The sequence below is a fragment of the Neofelis nebulosa genome, chromosome 2 (assembly GCF_028018385.1).
Source record: "Neofelis nebulosa isolate mNeoNeb1 chromosome 2, mNeoNeb1.pri, whole genome shotgun sequence".
NCBI lineage: Eukaryota > Metazoa > Chordata > Mammalia > Carnivora > Felidae > Neofelis > Neofelis nebulosa.
Genome location: NC_080783.1, coordinates 190,396,342 through 190,420,919, shown reverse-complemented (window position 1 = coordinate 190,420,919; position 24,578 = coordinate 190,396,342). Strand labels below are relative to the sequence as shown.

The window sequence follows — 24,578 nt, the reverse complement described above, 5'->3', positions numbered from 1 at the left end:
TCTTCTTCTTCTTCTTCTTCTTCTTCTTGGCAGATCACTACTTCTGTTTTGGGATAGATTTAACTGTTCCTTTTATGTTGAGACAAAGTCTATCTGCTTGAGTTTCTACTTTTTAATTCTGTCTTTGCAAACTTTCAAGGTTAACATGATGCCCTTAAAATGTCTTCACATCATCAAAAGCATGGCTTCTTGGCCTTGGAATCTTTAGAGCCTTCAGTGTCTCTCCATAGCAGGAGAATAAGAAGAGAGAAGTGGAGACAAAAATGAACGAGGACTTGGGCTAGGGGTTAGTGATAGATAGATCAAGAGCACATATATTACATAGAAGATGAGGATGTGATATCAAGAATTCAAAGCCAATAAATAAGATCATCTCAATTAGAACATCATAAGTAAAATCATCCATCCATCCTGCATATATTGAACATTTCCCAAGAGACTAAGATATAAGGCACTACAGGAAAAAAGCGAAAAGAACAAGACTAGGTTCCTGACCTTGAGGAGCTTGTATTCTAGAAGAACTGAAGTCAACTGGAGCTAATACACAAAGCCAAAACAGTCAGTCAACCAACCAAACTTAGGGAAGAACTCATGAGATTAGAATGGAGTGCCCAGGGAGAACTAGGTATCATTTCTGCATTGAAACTCAGGTGGTCTAGTTCAGGAGGGAGATGCAGAAAATCCCCTGACAAAAAGTGAGTGGAGAAGATGATGCCAAAGGAAGCCCTATAGAAGCAGCTGAGGAACTTTCTTATCAATGGTTTCCCTAAGGAAGACACGCATGAAGTGTCTTGACTAAAAAAAGGTGGTTCTTGCAGTAATGGTGCTCAGTGACGCTTGACTCAGCGGTCTTGTCCTGTACTAGATGTAAGCGTTAGCTCCTTCAGGAAATGTGGGAGAGTACCCATGGTGCCCATGGTAAGGCAGCAGTGACCCTGGAACTAGAACATGTGGGGCCCCATCTCTGGAACCTTTGCCATTTATTAGCTATGTGACCTTAGGGAAGTCCTTTCACATCTCTTAAGTCTCAATTTACTTCACTATGAAATGACATTAACATCATTCATCTCCTAGGTTCTTGTGATCATCACGTGATATGTATGTTATGGTGTCTGATAACAGAACCTTATACTTGCTAGGTATTCAGTAATGTTCTTTCCTTCTTCTTAAAAGAAGGGGCAGGATTAGAAAAAGAAATACATGTACAATTTTCTGTTTCTGTTCATGTGCTTGGGCATTCATTCTGGGTAGGTTAACAATTAGGAGCAGGGCCTTTCATTGAGGGAAGACATTAGACCAGAATTTCCTCAAATGTAACTCTCACAGTCAAAATGTGTTTCTTATCCACACCATCCTATCTCTACATTACCAATTCCCAGGTAAGTTAGCTAAGCAGGGATGACAATGTAGGAGATTCCTGTTTAAAAGTATACACAAGGTGGAAAATAGGGCCAGACATGCCCCTTTCCAAGATGGATGGATATGGGTGAGTTACCCCTTTATAACCCTTTATATTTATATTTCCCTTTCTGGGAAACCCACATTTTTACCTACCTTACTGCCAGGTTTGGGACCCCTCTTCTTTGGGAATTTCAAAGGTTCAGCTGACTTGGATGGGGTAGAGATGGGGTGGGGAATTAGGGGCTTGGGTGTCCGGCCCCGCTTCTTTCCTGGTTTACGCCCCCTCTGCCCTGGTTGATGGTCCAAGATAGTTTTGGTGCTGCTGTGGATGCTGGGCTTCTCAGTGTTCACATCAGATGCAGGATAGGGATTCTTTGGAATCACAACTGCAAGAAAAAGACTCATTCTATCACCCCCTCCACCCACCTGCATTCCCATCCCAAACAGAGGGGGAAAAAAAAAGACTTGCTACTTCTGCTTGGGTAGTTTTATCCCAAGAAGCTAGTTTCCTGGCATCTGACCTAAATGTTAGAAAATCTCACAGGAGAACTGAATTTAGATTGGTTAGAATTGGAAGTTTTAATTATTTCTGGCAGATGCAGAGAAAATATTAAATTTTTCTCCCCAAGGCATCTAGTTAAAGCATATAAACAGAACCCATAGGCTCAGAGATGGAATGACTTTTAGAAGCCTACAATCTCTTCCTGCTAAGAATGAAGATCCAAGGCTCAAAAGAGGAAATGATACCTTCAGGTTACACAGTGAACAGGGGATAAGGACTTATGTTTTAAACTGGGCCCGGACAACCAAGTTAGGAATTTTCTACATCAATTCACTTAAAGTTTTAGTGTGATCATTGCAATGAGGAGTAGTGAAACACATGGACATACATACACACATCTGACAGCACCTCTCCTCACACCCTTACTTTAAAAATTGTTTCTCCATATTACCTTCAAGGTGAAGTCCAAATTCTTTGCTCTGATATCCAAGCACTTTTGCGACTTTACCCCGACTTGCTCTCCAGTTATGTCTGATGTCATTCCCTGACACACATTCCCCACCCCCACCCCCATGCTCTAGCCCAATTGTTTCCCGCAGTCAAAAGTTCTGCCCCTGTAGCCCAGTTGTTCTCTGCACACCATTTCATTCAAGCAAACATCAATACTCAGTTTTCAACACTCAGCTCCAGGGCCACCTCCTCATTGAGGCCTTGTGTGACTATTCCCCAAGTTAAGTCAGTGCCACTTCCCCCCCACACCCCAAGCATTCTATACATATCTATGTCAGTACACTTTCCATTTTATATCTGACTATCCATCTTCTCCTTAAGGGACATCTAATTCACTCCACAAATAGTTACTGAGCACTTACTATAGGTTAGCAAGACACCGTTTTCACTCTCGTGGAGCTTACCTCCTCGTTGGGGAGACAGAAAACAGACAAATAAATACATAACATAAGGGCAGGTAAGTGCTATGATTAAAACTAAAGGAGGGTGAGGAAAGCCCACTCTGAGGAGGTGATATTTACACAGAGAGCTCCCCAATGAAATAAAGGCAAAGCATTATGAAGATGTGAGGAAAGGGCCTTCCAGGTAGGGGGCACATAACAAGTGCAAAGATCCAGAGATGGGGACATGTTAGTGTGTCTGAGGAACAGTAAGGAGGTCAGTATAGCTAGAATTGAGTGAGTGAAGAGTGTCGGAGGTTCAGGTTAGAAAGGGAGTAGCAATAAGATCGTGCAGGCCTTTGCAGAGGATGAAAATGAATTTGAACTTTCTAAGTATGAAGGGAAGCTGCTGGAGGATTATGAGCAGGGGAGTGGCAGGATGTACTTGAAAGGAACCTTCTGGCTTCTCTGAGAGGCGGGAGGCAGCAGGAGTAGAACTAGGGAGGCTAGTTCATAAGCTAATTCCAGTGGGCAGGTAGAGGATAATGCTGTTTATGCTTCTAGGTAGGATATAATAAATTATGATGAAAAGTCAGATACATTCTTGAAGAGACACTGCAGTGTTGTAGAAATCACAGGGACTAGATGAACTGGAACTCCAGACCTGAGTGGGGGAAGGGCTTCCGAGGTAGCTGACACTGTTTTGTTTCCTGAGGGCATTTGTCAGTTTGGGGCATGAACTGAGGCTCAGGCTTGGCCTATGCAGAGGACCTCTACTGGAGGAAAGAGAAATCCAATAGGCTGCTATGACTGATTGGTATTTGAGCTCCATACTTGTGTCCAATTTTCCCCATGGGACGTTTGCTGAGTTCTGAGTCTGAGCAATGGAGATGTGAAGCTAGGCCGAGAGCTTATAACAAGGCAGAATGAAATCTCTCATAATTTTGTGGTTTTAGGGGATAAATGAGGTCCCACTAGAAGGAGGAGGTGTACCTCAAACATACCTCCTCAAGATAAATGCCATATTTTGAAATTGTAAGGAGTAAGAGGTTAAAGAGCCAAACCCCTAACCTCTCAAAGGTAGGACAATCTCTTGCAATTTTTCAGGGCTAAGGAGATAGAGACCTATTAGGTTCTCAATCAAGAGCCCAGGAGGGCCCATGTCCAAGAAACAGGGACAAGCTACAGGTGCAATCCAGACCTGAAGTAGCTCAATCCATGATTAGATTGAGAGAATCAGGTCCTTATCCTAATTAGATTAACAGAAGTAAGGAAGAATTATATCTGATGGAAGATACCAGTGGGAGCCTTAACGGTTCTTTTATATAAAATATCCAGTATATCACACAAAAAATATTAGATATAATAAGAGGCAGAAAAAAGTGGTAATCAAGAGAAAATACAGACAATAGGAGATTTATATATGATCCAGATAGAGGAACAGAGACTTTAAAGTAATCATAATTAATATGTAAAGAAAGTAGAGGAAAAGATGAACAAAATGTAAGAAAAGGTAACACCCACAGAAAACTGGAATCTATATGAAAAATTAAATGAACATACTGGAATTAAAAACATGAGACATTAAGAACTCGTTGTATGGACTTAAGGGAAGACAAGATCCAGCAGAAAAAAGGATGAATGAACTTGAAGAAAAATCAATAGAAAACATCCAAAATGAAGCAAAAGTATGGAAAAAACAGATTAGAGCATTAGAGACATGTGGGTATAGTCAATGGATCCAAAATATGAGTAACTATAATCCCAGAGCAAGAAGACAGAGAGAATGAGGCAAAAGTAATATTTAGAAACCAATGAAAGAAGAAAGAGCTCAGCAAATGACAAGCAGCAAAAATCTAAAAAAATACCTCAAACTATATCAAGACACATAACTGTTAAACTGCTGAAAATAAGATATAAAATACAAATAAAATGAAAGACAGAGATAAATTTTTTAAAGCAGTCAGAGAGAAAAGAGGCATCTTATCGGAGCATCAGTAAGATTGATGGCTGATTTTTTAACAGAAACTATAGAAGCCAGAAGCAACAGAATGATATATTAAGGGGCTAAGATATACAAACTGCCAGCCTACAGTTCTATACCCAGTGAAAATTTCCTTCAAAAGTGAAGGTGAAATAATTATTTTCAGATAAATCAAAGCTGACAGAACTTGTTACTAGCAGATCTAAACTATAGGAAATAAAACGGAAGTTCTTCAGGCTGCAGAAAAGTAATCCCAGATAGAAAGATGAAACTGCAGAAAGAAATGAAGAGCCTAAGAAAGGGTAACTATGTGGCTAGATATAAAAGAATTTAGAACAAGAACTGACTATTTAGAACAAGAAGGTATAAAATGGTTTGTAGAGTTTACAATATATGTATTAGTAAATTATATGAAACCAATAGCACACAGGATGGAAGCAGGGGACAAAAGGAGTTAAACTTTGTTAAGAATTTTGCATTATTTGGGGACTGGTTACAAAACACCTATTTAAGGAAGACTTTGATAAGTCCATGATACATATTTGCATAGTATAGCTAACTAAAATAAATAAATTCTGCTGTGGTTACATAATCATACAAGAATGTATACTAAAAGCTATGGAGAGAGAAATCGAAGAATAAAATATATCTGATTAATCCAAAAGAAGTCAAGAAAGGAAGAATAAAGAAATGAGGAAGAACTCAAAGAGAAAACAGAAAGCAAAATGCAAAATAGTGACTTAAATCCAAATGAATGATTATATTAAATACAAGTGGATTAAGTAAAACAATTAATAGGAAAAAATTAACATACTGCACCAAACTTCCCCCGTCCCAGTACCCCAATTAGATCTGTTTACATGAGGGCCTTGAAATATAAGGACATGTGAAATATAACATAGATAAAAAGATACAAACAGATGTAAAAACATATACCCTGTAAACATTAAACAAAAGAAAGCTCTTGTGGCTATATTAATGTCAGACAAGTCAGTCTCTAAGGCAAGAAGTACGACTAGACTAAAAAGGTACATTTCATCAAGATAAAATAGTCAATTCAAAAGGAAGCTATAATAACCTTAAATTTATATATACCTAATAACACAAAATATATAAAGCGAAAGTTTAGAAAACAAAAAGGACAAATAGACAAATACAAATTATGAATTGGAGATTTCAACATATCTCTCTCAGTAACTGATAGGCTAAGAAGCTGAAAAAAACAAAACAAAACGGTAAGGGTAGGGAAGATGTGAATAACTCAATTAACTAACAACATAAAATAACCAATTAACCAACCAACTTAATTGACATATATAGAACACTACACCCAATGTGTATAGAATTCACTTTCTTTTCAAATACTTATGGAATATGCTGGGTGAACAAGCAATCCTGAATAAAGTTCAAAGAATTAAAATCACACAGAACAAGTTCTCTAACCACAACAGCATTAAATAATTAATTACAGTTTTAGTCTCAGCCACAGTCTTCAATAACATTTATTTTTATTAAAAAACTTTTTTTTAATGTTTTATTTCTGAGAAAGAGAGAGACAGAGAGCGCAAGCTGGGGAGGGGCAGAGAGAGAGGGAGACACAGAATCCGAAGCAGGCTCCAGGCTCTGAGCTGTCAGCACAGAGCCCGACGTGGGGCTCGAACTCATGAACCGTGAGATCATGACCTGAGCCGAAGTCAGGCGCTTAACCGACTGAGCCACCCAGGCGTCCCAATAACATTTATTTTTAGAAAACACTGTTGCTTTGGTGTTTTAGGAAAACTTTTACAAATCCCTCTATATTAATAAATTCTAATGCAGCAGGAAGATAAACAAGTTAGTGTGTTCAGTTCCACTACCAGTAACACAGAAATATTTACAGCTCTAAAAACACAGACCTGCAGGCAGGAACTTAAGGAATTGCAGATTCTTCTGTACCAGCTGATTCAACTTATACATCTGCATTCATTTGTTTATTCTAATCACTGCTTAATAAACTATGTCTTAGAAGTGAAAAGGAAGATTCTTATATTTTTCTGCTTTGATACCTTCAGTCTTTTTTCCTTTTTAAATATTTTTTTATTTGAGTATAGTTGACATACAACGTTACATTAGTTTCAGATGTACAACACAGTGATTCAACATCCCATTATATGTTATGCTATACTCACAACAAGTGTAGCTGACATCTGTCACCACACAATGCTATTATAATATCATTAAGTATATTCCCTATGATGTAGCTTTTATTTTCACACCTTATCCATTCCATAACTGGAAGCCTGAATCTCCCACTCCCCTTCGTCCAACCACAGTGGAATTTAAATAGGAATCAATAACAGGAAATTAACTGGAAAAATCCCAAATGCTAAGAAATAACTCAAACACCATAAAAATAGAAATAAGAAAATTCTTGGAACTTAAAATTCATGAAAATATGACAGATCCAAATGCGTGAGATTTAGCTAAAGCGGTGTTCAGAGGGAAATGTATAGCTTTCAATGTTTATATTAGAAGAGAAGAAAGGTTAAATATCAGTGATCTAAGCTTCTACTTCAAAAAGCTAGGAAAAGAACAGCAAACTGAACTCAAAAAAAGTAGAAATAAGGAAATAATGTGAGTGTGAGTGGATAAGTCAATGGAAAAAAGAAAGCAGACATATTACAGAGAAAATCATCAAAGGCTGGTTCTTTGAAAAGATAACCCCTTGACAAGCCTGATTAAGGAATGTAAAAAGGAAACACAATCTACAAATATCAAGAATAAAAGAGTGGATTTCATTATAGATAACCCAGACATTAAAAAGATAATAATAGGACATAATGAATAACTTAATGCAACTACATTTGAAAATTCAGATGTAATGGGAAACTTCCTTGAAAAGATGACTTATTAAAATGGACACAAGACCAAATAGAACATGAAGGGCTGTGTACATAATAAAGAGATTGAAATTGAAACGAAAAACCTTTCTGCAAAGAAAATTCCAGGCCCAGATCCCTTCACTGGCGAATTCTAGCAAACATTTAAAGAAGAAATAAAAATAACAACAGAGTGTACAAAGTCTCTTCAGATAAATGGAAGAGGGACACTCCCCAACTCATTTTATGAGGCCAATGTAATCCTCATACCAAAGCATGACAAAGATATTACAAGAAAACAAAACTATAGGCTAATATCCCTCATGAGCATAGATGCACAATCTTTAACAAACATTAGCAAACTGAACGCAGCAATATATAAAAAGGATAATATATTGTGACTAAGTAGTTTGTATCCCAGATATACAGATTGTTTAACAACAGAAAAAAAATCAGCTGAACTTACCACATATACAAAATAAAGAAGAGAACCCATATATCATCTCAATAGATGCAGAAAAAAAGCATTTGACAAACTTTAATACTCATTCATGATAAAAATTATCAGCAAATTTGGAATTTCCTTAAGGCAAGGGCATCTATAAACAGCAGAGGCAACAGCACACTTAATGGTGAAATATTGAATACTTTATTACTGAATCATGGAACAAGATAAAAATATTCACCATCATCACTTCTATTCAACATTGTATTGCAGGCCAATGTAACAAGAAAAAGAAATAAAAGCTACAAATATAGGTTGTAAAAAAGAGCATTATTTGCACATGACATGATTTTTTACATAAACCATTCGCCTCCCACCTACAAAATCTACTTAAAATTAAAAAATGAGGGCACCTGGGCATCTTAGTTGGTTACACATCTGGCTCTTGACTTTGGATCAGGTCATGATCTCACGGTTTGTGAGATCGAACCCCACAATGGGCTCTGTGCTGACAGTGCGGAGCCTGCTTAGGTTTCTCTCTCTATCACTTTTTCTCTGCCCCTTCCCCACTTGTGCGCTCTGTCTCTCTCTTTCCCTCTATCAAAATAAAGAAATAAACTTAAAAAAAATTGGAAAGGTCACTAGATATAATCCAATATACAAACATCTATTTCTATATATATTAATAATTAGAAAATGAAATTAAAAAACCCTAAATCAAATACTCAGTGAAAGATATGCAATACAATCACACTAAAAACTGTAACACATTCTAAGAGAAATTAAAGAAGATCTAGATAGCACATGGTCATGAAGAGATCTGTCACTTTCAGGGTTTAGAAGACTCAAATTGCCCTCTCAATGCTCATCAAATTGATTTAAAGAATCAATGCAATTCCAATCAAAATCCCAGCCGTTTTTCTGTAATGTGTGTGTGTCCAAATTACCAAGTTAATTCTAAATTTTATTAGGAAATGCAAAGGATCTAGAATAGCCAAGTCAATCTTAATAAGTAACAGCAAAACTGGAGGGAATATTTACATCATTAGATATCAAGACTCATTATAATAGAGTAATGAAGACATGTGATACTGGTGTTAAAGACAGATAGTCAAATGGATCAATGGAACAAAACAGAGTCCAGAATTAGACCTACATATCCAGTCATCTTATTTATGACAAAGGTGCCCCTGACACTGTATGGTGGTGGTGGTGGTAGAGGGCAACACGACTTCTTCAGTAAAATTGTGCTGAGTCAAATAGATATCCACATGGAAAAGAATGAGACTTGAACCCTACACTTCATATTAGATACGAAAATTAACATGAAATCTAAAACATCAAACTTTTCCAAGAATACAGAGGGCACTATCTTCAAAACTTTGGTGGAAGCAAGATTAAACATGGCACGCAAAGCATTAATAACAAAAAAACTGACCCATATGACTTCATTAAAATAAAAAATTCCTGTTCCTCAAAAGACAACATTAAGAAAGCAAAAGTGAAACCTAGGGAGTGGGAAAGGATACACAAAACACGTAGGTCAGAAAAGTAATATCCAGAAAATATTCAAAATCTCCTAAAAGTATGGAATAAAAAGAATGACATTCCACTTGTAAAAAGATGACACCGGAAGAGCCATGTCACAAAACTGAATATACAAATAGCCGATAAGGACATGAAAAGTTGCTGAACATTATTGGGTTACCAAGTAAAGTGCAAATTAAAGCTGTGAGACACTACATCTCCCCCAAAACTGCTAAAATGGAAGGTCTGACAGTACCTGAATTGGTGAGGAGTATCAAGCAACTAGCACACTCGTGCATCGCTGATGGCAATGGAAATCACTCTGAAAAACCGCTTAGCTTTACGCTCTCCCCCAGCAATCCCACACCTTGGGATATACCCAAGAGGAACGAGTGGCACAACCACCAAAAGACATGTACTAGAATGTTCACGGCAGCATTTTTCATAAGACTCCCTGGGAGGGATTTCAGGCATTATCTAAAAGGTCTGAAGATGGGGCGCCTGGGTGGCGCAGTCGGTTAAACGTCCGACTTCAGCCAGGTCACGATCTCACGGTCCGTGAGTTCGAGCCCCGCGTCAGGCTCTGGGCTGATGGCTCGGAGCCTGGAGCCTGTTTCCGATTCTGTGTCTCCCTCTCTCTCTGCCCCTCCCCCGTTCATGCTCTGTCTCTCTCTGTCCCAAAAATAAATAAAAAATGTTGAAAAAAAAAAAATTTAAAAGGTCTGAAGATATACATACTCTATGATTCAGCAATTCCGATCTCAGGTATAAACTCCAGAGACATTCTTGAGCATGTACACTTAACATACATGTAAATGAATGGTTATAGCAGTGTTATCTGTAGTAACTGAAAACCTGACATGATCCAATGCCCATTATCAGTAAAATGTACTTTTAAAAAAACGTAGTTTTCAGAGTATGGTCTGAGAACTCCTTCCTTGAAATCCTTTTGGGGGTCTGTAAGATGAAAATTATTTTCATGATACTAAACCATTATCTCCTCTTTTCACTCTCACTCTGTCACATGGAGTTTTCCAGAGGCTATATGTGTGATATCTTCATTCTGACAGCTAATGGAGTATGTATTTGCATAATATACAAGTATATTCTTATGTTTTAAAAAGTTCTAGGTTTTAATTTCTAACACAGTGATATGTGTTAGACCCCAGAAAGACCTTGGGGTCTTAAGGGATACAAAAGTTTCCTGATACCAAAGGATTTGAGAACCACTGATCTCTAATTATAATCACTTCCTTGCCTTTCTTTTTCCAACACACTTACCTAGAAAAAACCCCAGTCTAATTCTCTACCTGTTCCACACCCAAACCTCAGTAACTTAACATGCCAAATGTTTAAACTGATTACTGTAAACCCGAAGATTGCCCCCTATATCTCTAGTAATGGACTATGGAACCTGAGCTGGGCAGGGAGGTATAAGTCATTTATTTACTCTGGAGTTCCTGCCATCACATGACAAGGTGCCAAGTTCCTAGCTGGGGCCTAGCACATGTTTGTAGAATAAAAAAAAGAAAACAGATATAAAAGATGAACTGAACAGGGCTTTACCTGGCCTTCTAACAGTCAGAAAATAGTTGTTTTTCCTCCTTCTTCTCTTTTGCCTTAAGGCTAGATATAAAAGTCCATGATGCCAACTGCTAAAGAGGTTGCCCTCTCCAGCCTGAAAGATCTGGGCAGAAGAAACTAACCAATTATATTTAACAGTTCAGAAAAATCAGGGCATGCAGGTCATGTGTGAGAAGCTAGCACTGAGATTAAACTTCATACTAATTTAAAAGCTTCTTGATAATGGATTTCTTAAGCTGTCCTTAGGGATTCCAGGATTTGGAAGTTCTTCCCATCAGGAAGCCCTATTCTGCCACATTCTAACTTAATTATCCTAGTTGGAAAAAAAAAAAATTGGAGTGATATCAGGGGACTGGGGATCTAATTCTAGTTCTGTCCCTTATGGTATGACCTTGAGTGTGTCATTTAAGCACAGTCTTTTCTTATTTTTCCAAATGTAAATAATTAAATAATTTAATGACTGCCCTACTTCAGAGAGAAATGAAAGATCAGAATATTCTCCAACACATTTTGATGCTACTGAGTTTGACAGCATCATACCCTTAACTGACAAAATTCTTGGACATTCATGTGGCCTTCCAAACAATCTTGTGAAAGCTGCATATTATTCTCCTTTGACAACTAAGGAGAGCAAGCCTTGGAGAAGTGAAGGGGCAGAGCCAGGCAAGATTCTAGTCTTTGGAGTCTTCACTGGCACACATTCTGCCATATAGCCTAGGAGGAAGAAAGCAATCTCTCTTCCTTCAGGAGCCCGGGATGGGGCGATTCATATGTTAATTAGTTGACCACATCAGTTGAAAATTTAGTAAATTATCTCCAGTGAAAAAAACCCCAACAGGATTGTTGTCCTAGAAAAGCACAATGTTGAGAAGGTTAGTAATCTTTACACAATTAATCATGATTCAGTGGGTATGGACTGGTGTAGAGAAGGCACAAGACAAACCTGGAACACACTGATCAGTAAGTAATAGGGATGCTCAGAAAATGATGGGGTCATGCCAAGAGGACACAGGAGCCAACTTCAAGGGGTTTCCACTGGCCAAATCTGGAACATTTTGAGCATCAAAACAAATAATGATAATAAATTATTATTGAATCAACTAAGTGTGGGTCCATCCTGATGTAACTATGCATAAATAAACACAGACGAGAAGGGAAAGCTGTTGCTTATAGTAGAACCCCAACTAATAAATGTGGAAGAAGTGAGGGAATTAGAAAATAGCCATTTGGGTAATAACTGATTCAGGCAAGACTCATCAACAGATGCTAAAACGATTGGGTGAAAATTTGGTGAGAAACAGGAAATTTATAGTCTCAAAGTATTTCTCCACTGGAGGAACTTCTCCACAAGATTATTAATTAATTACAAAGGAATGAACTGAAAAACTTGGTAGATACCGCCTTAACCAAGTAACCAAAGTTACTGCGGTAATGGGACAAACACATATCCTGTATCTCCAAATGTGATACTTTGAGAAGAAAGTCACCTCAAGCTCTGTGCTGACAGCTCTGCTTTGGATTCTGCGTCTCCCTGTCTCTCTGCCCCTCCCCGGCTCACACACTCTCTCTCCCTCACTCTCTCTGTCTCTCTCTTTCTCAAAAATAAATTAAACATTAAAAAATGTATAACTTGAAATGTATAACCAAAAATATATAGCCTAACCGTGAGGTAATATCAGACAAACCCAAACTGAGGCTCTGTCTATAAGACAACTGAACAAACATTTATAAAGAAATATTGAGGTCATGAGAGACAAGGAAGAATGATGGAAAGACTGTTCCAGATTAATGGAGACTAAAAAGACATGACAATTAAGTGCAACTCATGAACCCAAATTTTCTTTTCCCAAAAGGGCATTATTGGGATGACTGGCAAAATAGGAATAAAGTTTATAAATTAGCTACTGGTATTGTATTGATATTAATTTTCTGGTTTTAATAATGTTAAAAGGCCTACAGATTAGCTCTAAACACCATATCAGTGTTAGTTTTCTGATTTTTTTCTAAGATTTTATTTTTAAGCAATCTCCACACCCCATGAGGCTTGAACTCACAACCCCAAGATCAAGAGTCACGTGCTTCCCTGAGTCAGCCATGCACCCCTAATTTTCTGATTTTAATAATAGTACTATGCTTATAGAAGAGCATGCCCTTGCTTTTGGAAAATATACACTGAAGTCTTTAATAGTAAAGGGACATTATTACACAAGTCATGGTCAAATGGTTCAGAAATATGTATTACTTATTTAGAGAGCCTAATAGTGCAAATGTGATAAGTGTTAGTATTTGGAGAATTCTTTCTTTCAAAAAATTTTTAAGTTTATTTATTTATCTTGAGAGAGAGGGAACAGGGGCAGAGAGAGATGGAGAGAATCCCAAGCACTGATGGTGCTTGATGCACTAACAGTGTGGAGCCCATTGTGGGGCTCCATCTCCTGAACTGCAAGATCATGACTTGAGCCAAAATCAAGAGTCAGATGCTCAATCTGTAAAGAACTTGCCAAACTCCACACCCAGAAAACAAATAATCCAGTGAAGAGATGGGCAGAAAACATGAACAGACACTTCTCTAAAGAAGACATCCGGATGGCCAACAGGCACATGAAAAGATGCTCAACGTCACTCCTCATCAGGGAAATACAAATCAAAACCACACTCAGATATCACCTCACGCCAGTGAGAGTGGCTAAAATGAACAAATCAGGAGACTATAGATGCTGGTGAGGATGTGGAGAAACGGGAACCCTCCTGCACTGTTGGTGGGAATGCAAACTGGTGCAGCCGCTCTGGAAAACAGTGTGGAGGTTCCTCAAAGAATTAAAAATAGACCTACCCTATGATCCAGCAGTAGCACTGCTAGGAATTTACCCAAGGGATACAGGAGTGCTGATGCATAGGGGCACTTGTACCCCAATGTTTATAGCAGCACTTTCAACAATAGCCAAATTATGGAAAGAGTCTAAATGTCCATCAACTGATGAATCGATAAAGAAATTGTGGTTTACATACACAATGGAATACTACTTGGCAATGAGAAAGAATGAAATATGGCCTTTTGTAGCAACATGGATGGAACTGGAGAGTGTTATGCTAAGTGAAATAAGTCATACGGAGAAAGACAGATACCATACGTTTTCACTTTATGTGGATCCTGAGAAACCTAACAGAAGACCATGGGGGAGGGGAAGGGGAAAAAAAAGTTAGAGAGGAAGGAAGGCAAACTATGAGACTCTTAAAAACTGAGAATAAACTGAGGGTTGATGGGGGGTGGGAGGGAGGGGAAAGTGGGTGATGGGCATTGAGGAGGGCACCTGTTGGGATAAGCACAGGGTGTTGTATGGAAACCAATTTGACAATAAATTTCATATTAAAAAAACTCAAGGAATTAAAGCTGCTTCTCAATTGGAAAAAAAAAAAAGAGTCAGATGCTCAACAGGCGCCCCTGGAAAATTCTTTGTATTACTATTGTAATTTTTCTGTAAAGCTGAAATTACGTCAAAATAAAGTTTTAAAAGAGATTCATGAGTGTGGTACCAAAATGTACACATACACAGGGGATATAAGAACCTGGAGTGGGGAGTGCCTAACTCTGCAAGGGAAGGGACAGGGGGCTAGGGAGACAGGCAAGTGAGACTTGTCGGGCAAGATTTCAAGGAGACAATTTAACAAATCTTTGAAGAATGAATAGATCTTGCATTAGGAAAAGGGCAAGGGTGGAGGGTGAGTAAGCGTACTTCAAACATAGGAGACAGGATGTAGAAAGGCATAGAGCTGTAAAAAAGGGATGGTTATATGAGGACCCATGGGTAGTTCTGTATGGCTTAAGTCCATACAAAGGAGAAGCAGAGAAGGTTAGAGACAGAGACTGAAGCCAGCTTGAGAAGAGTCCATATGACATTTGAGGAGCTCTAATGCACAGACTCTGCCAAGAGATGCAGTGGGTACTATGGCCCTCCATCTGGAAAAAGTAATGGTGAGGTTCATCGTAAAGACAAAAGTACATCTAAGGCAGGGCAGTAGCACATAAAGTTTATAGAACTGGTCTCCCCTCCTTGAAAAATTTCTTCTGATATGTGCACATAGGTGTGTATCTAATCCTTACTCCCTTGCTATAATAATGACTAATAATGTTGCTAAAAGGCAGACAAACTGTTAAGACTAAGAATGGAGAAAAGAAGCAGTTTACAACTGGATGCCCCTAATGACGGAGTTAAATTTGCTTAAAAGGAACTGGAATTTATTGGGCGCTTACTGTAAAACACACAGTACAGCTATGGACAATCATCATCATCAATAACATTTGGTTCGGTGCATAAGATGCAGTATATACTGGCAGTTAAAACAATGGGTTTTGAAGTCTTGCCCACGAGGCAAATATTATTTCTATTTAACGGATGAAGCTACTGAAACCTGAGTAACTTGGCCAAGGCCACGTAAGTAAGGAGGCAAGGCTGGAACTCAAATCCAGAATGTCTGACTCCAAAACCCTTGCTCTTTCCCTCATACCATTCACTCATTTGTTCATTCATTCATCCAGAAAACATTCTGTATGAGGAATATATTGCATGGTAGGGAGGCTCCACAGTATGAACCAGGGGTATAAAGTATATAAATTAATCTCTGATGGTGATAAGTGCTACGAAGAAAAAACAGAGCAATGTGACAGAGAAGACAGAAAGATGGTCAAGAAAGGCTCTTTGAGCAGGTGACATTTGACCTGAGACTGGTGTGACAGGAAGGAATCAGCCATGTGAGGATCTAGGGCAGAGTGTCCCAGCAGAAGAGACAGCAGGTGTAAAGGCCTAAGAAAATAATGAGCTTGACTTGTTTAAGAAACAAAAAGAAGGCCAGAGAGACTGCAGCAGGGTGAATCGAAGAAATAAAATGGCACAAGAGAGAGTCAGAAAAATAGGTGGGGTCAGATCATGCAGGGCCTTCTGGGTCATGGTAAGAACACGATCTAATTTCCTTTTGAAAAAGAGCTCCCTGGATGGTCTGCAGAGAATGGAAACAGAGACATCAGTTAGGATGATGGTCTGTAGAAGTCCATGCAGGTAACAGTGGCAGAGATTAATGTGACAGCTGTGGGGGTACAAATAAGTGGATAAACACAAGATGGGTTTTGTAAGCAGAGGGAGGTAAAGAATAACTGAAGATGAATTTTAGGGTTTCGATCATTTTCCGAACCGGGAAGACTAAAGGAGTAGAAGGTTTGGGAGGAGACAGGTTGGGACTTGAGAATCTGTTCTGGCCATATCATGTGCTAAATGACTTTTAGATATCAGAGATAACAAGTAGATAGTCAAATAAATGAGTCTGGAGTTCTACAGAAAGGTCAAGGGTAGAGATATAATTTTGGTAGTAATTAGCATATAGACCATATACAAAGACAGGGGACTGATTGAAATCACTTGGGAGGAGAGAAGACTATGTAGCACAGTACAGGAGAGGGCCTAGGACTGAGTCTTGGAGCACTCCAAAAAATAGAGGCTGAAAAGTGAAGGCCAGCCAAAAGAGACTGAGAAGTCATAGAGAGTGGGTAAGAACTGAAAATCTAGAGAGTGTAACATCCCAGGAGCGAAGAGAAGGTGTGGTTCAAGAAGGAGGGAGTGATCAATTGTACTGGAAGTTAGAGACACAGCAAAATGAAGTCAGAGAAGGCTCTGTCATCTCGGAGGTCGATGTGTACTTGGTAAGAGCAGCTCAATAGAACAGTGGGGGCTGAAGAGCAGTTGGAGAGGGCTGAAGAGTGAATGGAAGGTAGAAAGAGTGCTTATAGAGGAGTTTTGTTTTTTTAGACGTTTTATTGTGTGTAGTAGGCAGAATGGTCCTCAGATAGGTTTATACCTTAATCTTGGAACCTATAAACATGTTACATGGCAAAAGAAATTTTGCAGGTGTAATTAATGTTGAACTTTTTTTTTTTTTTAATGTTTATTTATTTTTGAGGGAGAGAGAGAAACAGCACAAGCAAGGGAGGGCAGTGAGAGAGAGGGAGAGAGGGAGACACAGAATCCAAAGCAGGCTCCAGGCTCTGAACTGTCAGCACAGGGCCTGATGTGGGGCTCAAACTCATGGGACCGCAAGATCATGACCTGAGCCGAAGTCGGATGCTTAACTGACTGAGCCCCCTAGGTGCCCCAAGGTTGAACTCTTAAAATAGGGAGATTATCATAAATTATTCAAGTGGGCCCAGTCTAATCACATGAATCCTTACAAAATGAGGATATTCTTTGGCTGGAAGTAGGGGAGATGAGGCAGAAGGGGGAGATGAGAGTGATGCAAACAAAGTGTGTGAAGGACTCAACTTTCTGTTTTCACTTTGAAGATGAAAGGGGCCACCAGCCAGGGGACGTAAGAAGTTTCTAGAAGCTAAGATTCTGCCTTCCCTGCCAGACATCAGCTAGCAAGGAAATGGAGTTCCAAGCCTACAACTGCATGGAACTGAATCCTTCCAACAACCCAAATGATCCTGAAAGCAGATTCTTCCTCAGAGCCTTCGGTTAATAAGAATTCACGCTGGCTAGACTCTGGCCGTGTGTGACTGGAGCAGAGAACCAATGATCTCACCAGACTTCTGACCTACAGAACTGTGATGTAATAAATTTGTGTTGTTTTAAGCCACCAAGTTTGTGGTCATTTGCTACAGCAGCCATAGGAAATTAATCTGCTGTGAAACTTCAGAGATGCAGGGCAGACACAGTCAAGGGAGAGTTTTGAAAGATGGGGGTCATCAGAACACGTCTGTATGCTGATAAGGGTGTTTCAGAAAGGAGGGGTTGAAGGAGAAAACCCGTGAAGTAGATGAAGGAGAGGCAAGACAGGATGTAACAAAGAGAACAAGTGGAGGGCTGGTCTTTGATAAGGGCAGGGACTCTTCATCTACTGTGGTAACAAGCAAGCACCATAAACTGTGCTGTGGCCTCCCTACACTGCTCTGTACCAGCCTGTCACTGGGCAATCGATGGTGATCCTGAACCCTTCTCTTTGAAATGTTCTTTTGGCCCCTTAAATGTAATTCATTCAGATTCCAAAGACCTCTTTGGAACACGGATGTGGGAGTATACTCAACATCTCTTTAGGGCTTTCTTCATAGTGAATCATTCCAGTTAAACCTGGGTGGCCAGCTAATGCATGTGCTTTGGAGTCATGAAGACTTGGATTTAAATCCACTACATAGTAGGTACGGGACACTGGACAAGTCACAAGCTCTGGTCATTTTTTTTTAAAAATTGGGATTATAATATCTACCTAACAGCACTGTAAGAATCATGGATCATGTAAATTACCTTATACAGTACCCATCACAGAGCAGATGCTCCTACTCAGCCCATTCTTTTAACTTTTTAGCAGTACTCTTCTACGGTGCAAAAATACTGGCAAATAATACACTGATAGAGCCTACTAATAAGACTGGCATGATTCGAAAATCAGACTTATTGGAAAGTTTATGGGCTTTGGAATCAGAATGATCTGGTTCCTACCTTGAGTCTGCCATCTCCAAGCGGTTTAATTTTGTACGAGTCATTTAACATTTCTGAGCTTACTATCTCCTTTGGGCAATGGGGATAATCTCACTCATAGCACTGTCTGAAAATTATATGTGAAGCTATAGTAAAGTGCCCAAGACATCTGAGCTCCACAACCAATGTTTATTTTCTTCAGTTCTCAACCCTCAGAGCAAATGAACAAACATATGCACATTCTTACTAGTTTTCTCTTGAGGTCCTAGACTTCGGATAAAATAAAGTTGGTGTTTTGTTTTTGTTTTCATTGCTAGTACTAGGCACTACCACCAGGAGGAGGGAAGTAATGGCAAAAGTGGATAGATAATCCAGGTCTCTTGACTCCTTATCCGATACTCTTTTTGAACTCACACGTGTGCACACATACACACACAAACACGCATCTTTCCCTTTGGTATATTGGCTCCAAATCCACTCTACTGATTTTTTTTTTTAACTTCCCAGCTCTGTTTCCTATCAATCAAACTCTTAATTGTTCCAAACTTTAATTTGCATGATGGACTCATTAATCTAATTGTATTTTGGCTAAATACTACATTAGCATAACTTCACATCTTGGGGGAATAGGAGGGGAGCTGTTCATTCTCTAATTACTTTCATTGTTGTGAGTCTTATCTCTCCAACTAGTTATATAACTTAACCAGAGCATACTTTTTTAGTGCTAGGAAACCCCCCCCACCCATTTCAAACCTGCAACAGCAGGCCCACTGGACCCATAACAGCAGAGCAATGTCTGGGAAACACCATCTGGACTTCCTCCATATGTTTTATATGTTCTTTGAAATCTGTCATTAGCCCTTGGAATCTAGACCTTGCTGATGCCTGATTTATGCTCTTGGCTTGCTCTCTGATCTACTCTTCAACATTCAGCTTTGGTAACCGGCCTAGAGTCCCTAAGATCTGATTTTGGCCTGTATTTTGTTTTCAGCCATATCACTCTCTTGTCTATGTTGATACCCCAAAGGGACTCTATGGCCAAAGTGATATGGCATGTGTCCTAGCACCCTGAATCACGCTGAGCACATATTAATAATTCATTAAAACGTATCAAATTGGTGGTGGGGGGAAGAAGAGAGGGTGTATACATTGAAGCGGAGCTTGCCCAGCCTCTCAGCGATAGTACAAAGTGTAAAGTCAGCGTGTCAAGTCAGCCTAAAACTGGTCTAGAAACGGCAGAACTACTCACTAACACTGTCCTGAGGAATAAGACACAAGGAATGAAAGTTTATAGCTGTTTCCATGAAAACAAGTGTTGGGTATCTTTGGTATTCATTACATAACCAACCAATTAAATAAAACCAAATATATTGGAGGAAAAGACCAAGAGACCTGTGGGGGCGGTGGGGGGGGGGAACGGGTCTTAGGAAAACTATTTTGTAAAGCCAGTATTCTGGAAGATCCCAAACCAAAAGATGAAAAGAAATCAGGTAAGGAAGGAATAAAATAAATCCCCAGTATTCACAATCCAATGAACTGTGGCATGGCAAAAAGAACAGTGGCCCAGGACATAGCAAACATAGTTGTGTTTCTGAAACTAAAGTGTTATATCACTTTGGCAAATTTCTCTGTCCTCCATTTTTTATGGTCTGCCATTTCTTCAACATGCATCTCTTCAGAATAAGGGTACTATTATAGATAACCATAATAAACCTGTCATACTGAGTCATAAATATCTCTATACCCCTGCCAAAATAGTGATTACTTATACAGAGTAGAAACTATAGGAAATGCAGGGGGAAACAGAGTCATGATAATAATACTTTAACACTATTCTCGGAATAAGACAAGAGGACAAAACATAAGATAAAGAAGACCTAAACAACACAATCATCTGAAAGTCTATTAGTCATTCTAAATAGATGTCTACACCTAAGCTCCTGATTCTCCCATCTCTTGCCTTCAAACTTGTTCCTCTTGGTCTTTTCTGCCTCATTCTATCCTCTCAAATGGCTCAAGGATGCAGTCATCCTTGACTTCTCTCTTCTTCTCATACATATTCCATGTCTCATGAGCAGTAAATTCCATCAGCCATAATTTCAAATACGCCCAAATTCAGGCCATTGCTCACCATTCCCTCTAACCTGGGTTAATGCAATAGCCTCCTAAATGGTTTGTCCCTGCCTCTCTTGTCTAATTTCAACATAGCTACCAGAGTGAGTCTTTTAAAACATATCTCAGGTATCGGCATTCCTGTGCTCAAAACCTCCAACACCTTCCTGTCTTACCCAGAGTTAAAGCCAAGTCCTTATGCAGACCTACTGAACCCCATAAGATCTGATTCCTCATTACTTCTCTGACCTAATTTCTTACCACCCTCCCTCCATTACTCTACTTGAATAATACTGTCCTTCCTGCTGTATACACTAACCTAGGGATTTTCAAACTACCTGGTCTCAGGACTGCTTTACATTCTTACAATTTTGGGAGATCAAAAGGAGCTTTTGTTATGTGGGTTATATCTATAATATTAGAAATTAAAACTGAGAAATTTTAAACATATTAATTTTTAAAATATTTATTTATTTTTGAGAAACAGAGCGTGAGCAGGGGAGGGGCAGAGAGAGAAGAACCGCGAGATCGTGACCTGAGCCAAAGTCAGACACTTAATTGACTGAGCCACCCAAGTGCCCCTAAACATATTCATTTTAAACTTAATAAAACATGTTTATACAATATATTTTTATAAAAATTACTGTATCTTCCAAAAGAAAAAAATTTAGTGAGAATAGCATTGTTTTACATTTTTGCAGATCTCTTTCATGTCTGAATATAGAAGACAGCTGGATTCTCTGCTTCTGCATTTAATTTGTTGTTGTATATCATTTTAGCATTTTATTATCATGATTATTATTATTTTTAAATGTTTATTTAGTTTTGAGAGAGAGAGAGCAAGACAGAGTGCGAGTGTGGGGGAGGGGCAGAGAGAGAGGAGACCCAGAATCCGAAGCAGGCTCCAGGCCCTGAGCTGTCAGCACAGAGCCCGGCACGAAGCTCAAACTCGTGAACCATGAGATCATGACCTGAGCTGAAGTCGGACGTTTACCTGACTGAGCCACCCAGGCTCTTTAGTTGCTATATATCACTTTGATTGAACTATATGAAGTACGTGAAGAAAATATATATTCATGGAGATATGCAGTTAGAAAAGGGAGGTATATTTAAAAGGAATTTTCAAGTAATTGTGGATATGCTCTTTAATATTATACCAAAACTCAACAAGTGGTAGTTTCTTAAATGTCAGTTGAAACATGGAATCTGAAACCTTACCAATGAACTCTGTTAATGTTAAAATCCACTGGTCAATCTTATACTTTGAACGGATCTTCCTTCCAAAGTACACATGCATGATTTTGTAACATCACGTACTGGTCATTTGGAAAATATTGTTTCACTGAGTTATGCAGATTTTCCAGTGTTGGCACATTTATTATGCAATATCAAAAATTCACAATACTCGACATCATCATAATCCTATCAGAAAAATTGGTATTAAGTACTGGGAGGCTGTCAAGATCTTGATGGCAGACACAAGTTTTCCAAAATTTGAATTTACAATTGAAAGCTTGAATTTTATCACTGTCAACAAATGCTATTAGTTGTTTTCCTTGAAGTGACAGGCTCACTCAGTTCATTTTTGAGAAAATGTCTGCCAATACCAAATCTGAACAACCACAGTTTGCCTGTTGGGTCATTCTTCCAACTGAAAATGGTGATCCATAAAAAAAGGAGATAGTTCAGCTGACGGCTCAATTTTACAAGGGCTTTTTCTAGAGGCGACCAAGTACTTTGGTGTGCAACAGAACTGCTTTATTCATACTTCCCATTTCCTCACACAGAATATTAAAAAGAGAGGTACTCACAGCTTGGAATTTGACAAAATTAATAAATTTTACTGTTTCATCAAGAGCATTGGCAAGTGAGCCTGGCTTCTCCCCACCTCATCCCAAAAGGTGGCAGTGAAAGATATTCCTATCGCTACAGTTTGGTGCCACGGCCTTAACTTGTGCCAAGGAGCCAGCAGTTTTGCTCACCATCGCTTTTGCACCATCAATGCAAATATCAACTTAGTGAAAAAGGTAAATAGAGTCAGTGTTATTCTAAAAATACTTTTGAGCTCAGATCCTGTGAAAGCATCTTGGTGATGCCAAGGATCCAAGGATCACAGTTTGAGAACTGCACTAAACACTCTATTGCTCTTCTGCACTTAAACTTGAAGCTCCCTTTGCCAGGAAAGAATTTTTTCTTTTTTGCTCAACTATCCATATGATACCTTTCAGTGAGATTTCCCCCGATCATCCTATATAAAATAATACCTCCACTCACCCTCTGCCTACTCCCACCCCCTGGCACACTCCATCCCCCTCCTTCCTTTTGTTCTACTCAATCTTTCTACAGAGAAACTATCACTCACTATTTTCCACCTCTCCCAACTAGCATAGAGATTCCTAAGGGCAATGCTGTTATTGCCACCTCCTAGAATTGCCCTTTACACACGGTAGATGCTCAATAAATCTCAGTTGAGTGAATGAATGTAACTCATAATCTAGCATTTGATTCTAAGATTCTGGTTTGCTTAGACTGCTTTCTTAGTGGTTCATGTCTTACTTCCCTAACTCCAAGAGCAGAGGTTAATCTACATTCCATGTAATCCCCAAAGCCTCTGGCACTTGTCTTGGACATACTATGCATATTCTCTTCTCTAGAGATTATTTGCAGTTCCAGAGTCAACTCTGGGTATCGCCAGTATGTATATATGTGGAATGACAGAAAATTGACAAAAATTTTTAGCTACTTCTTTCTGGTTTGCAACAATTTCTATTGTATAAACACTGTAATTGGTATATAACAATCATGACCTCAACTCACTGGCTCTGTTTCCTACCCCAAAACATGTGGGAAGCAGAAAAAAAAATTGCCATTCTGATGCTGTTTTCTGGTTGGTTTCAAGCAGAAGGTTCTTGGTTTAACATGCAAAGGCTTATTTTTAAAATGAACACAATTGGCTCAGTGCAGCCAAGATCCTTAAACATATTCCAAATTAAAAAAATTTTTTTAACCTTTATTTATTTTTAAGAGACAGAGACAGAGAATGAGCAGGAGAGGAGCAGAGAGGGAGGGAGACACAGAATCCAAAGCTGGCTCCAGGCTCCAAGCTGTCAGCACAGAGCCCTGCGTGGGGCTCGAACTCATGGACTGTAAGATTATGACCTGAGCTGAAATCAGACGCTTAACCAGCTGAGACACCCAGGTGCCCCATTCTTAAACATATTCTCTATCTTTCACTTACTCTTGCATTTCTGGGAGGCTAACTTAAGGATATGTTCCTCAGTATTGAAAAAAATGTCTTAAAAAGGTTTATCATAGCATTATTATTAAAGAAAATTTGGATCATCAAAGTAGGGGAATAATTAAGCAAAGAGTTACATATCTATTCAAATTATGTAATCATTAAAAATGATGGCTATAAAGACTGTATAATAACACAGAACCAGGCAGATGATAAAACGTTAAGCAAAAAACTATAAAAATATAATATTCAGTGTGATTAAATTATATTTCAAAAAATTATTTGTAAAGAATAAAAATCAGAATAAAATATACGAGTTATTAACAACGGCAAAGGAGAGGAGGAAGATGGGAGGCTCAGATGAACAGATCAGGTCCAATAACAAAGACAACTGTATGGACAAACAGACACTAACCTTTTATGCCTTATTCCAATTACTAACTGGATGATTTACCCAAAACAGAATGTTAAGAGTATTACGACTCCTTTTTTTTTTTTTTTTTTTTTTTAAAGATGGAGAAACTAAACATTGTAGGGAAAAAAATGTTTGCTTAAAAATCTCCCAGGAAGTTAA

General features: G+C 38.8%; 1 protein-coding gene across 20 annotated transcripts in view; it reads right to left on the bottom strand.

The window, feature by feature from the left end:
• The window catches only part of SCMH1 (Scm polycomb group protein homolog 1), a 186,038-nt gene that overhangs the window by 41,686 nt on the left and 119,774 nt on the right, over positions 1-24,578 (bottom strand). For 18 of the 20 annotated variants that reach the window (XM_058717848.1, XM_058717851.1, XM_058717852.1 and 15 more), the window contains one exon: positions 1,555-1,787. The exons of the other annotated variants lie outside the window; for them this stretch is intronic. In XM_058717848.1, the coding sequence (XP_058573831.1) occupies positions 1,555-1,787 (233 nt within the window). The remainder of the gene's footprint in view (positions 1-1,554; positions 1,788-24,578) is intronic. 20 annotated transcript variants of the gene reach the window in all.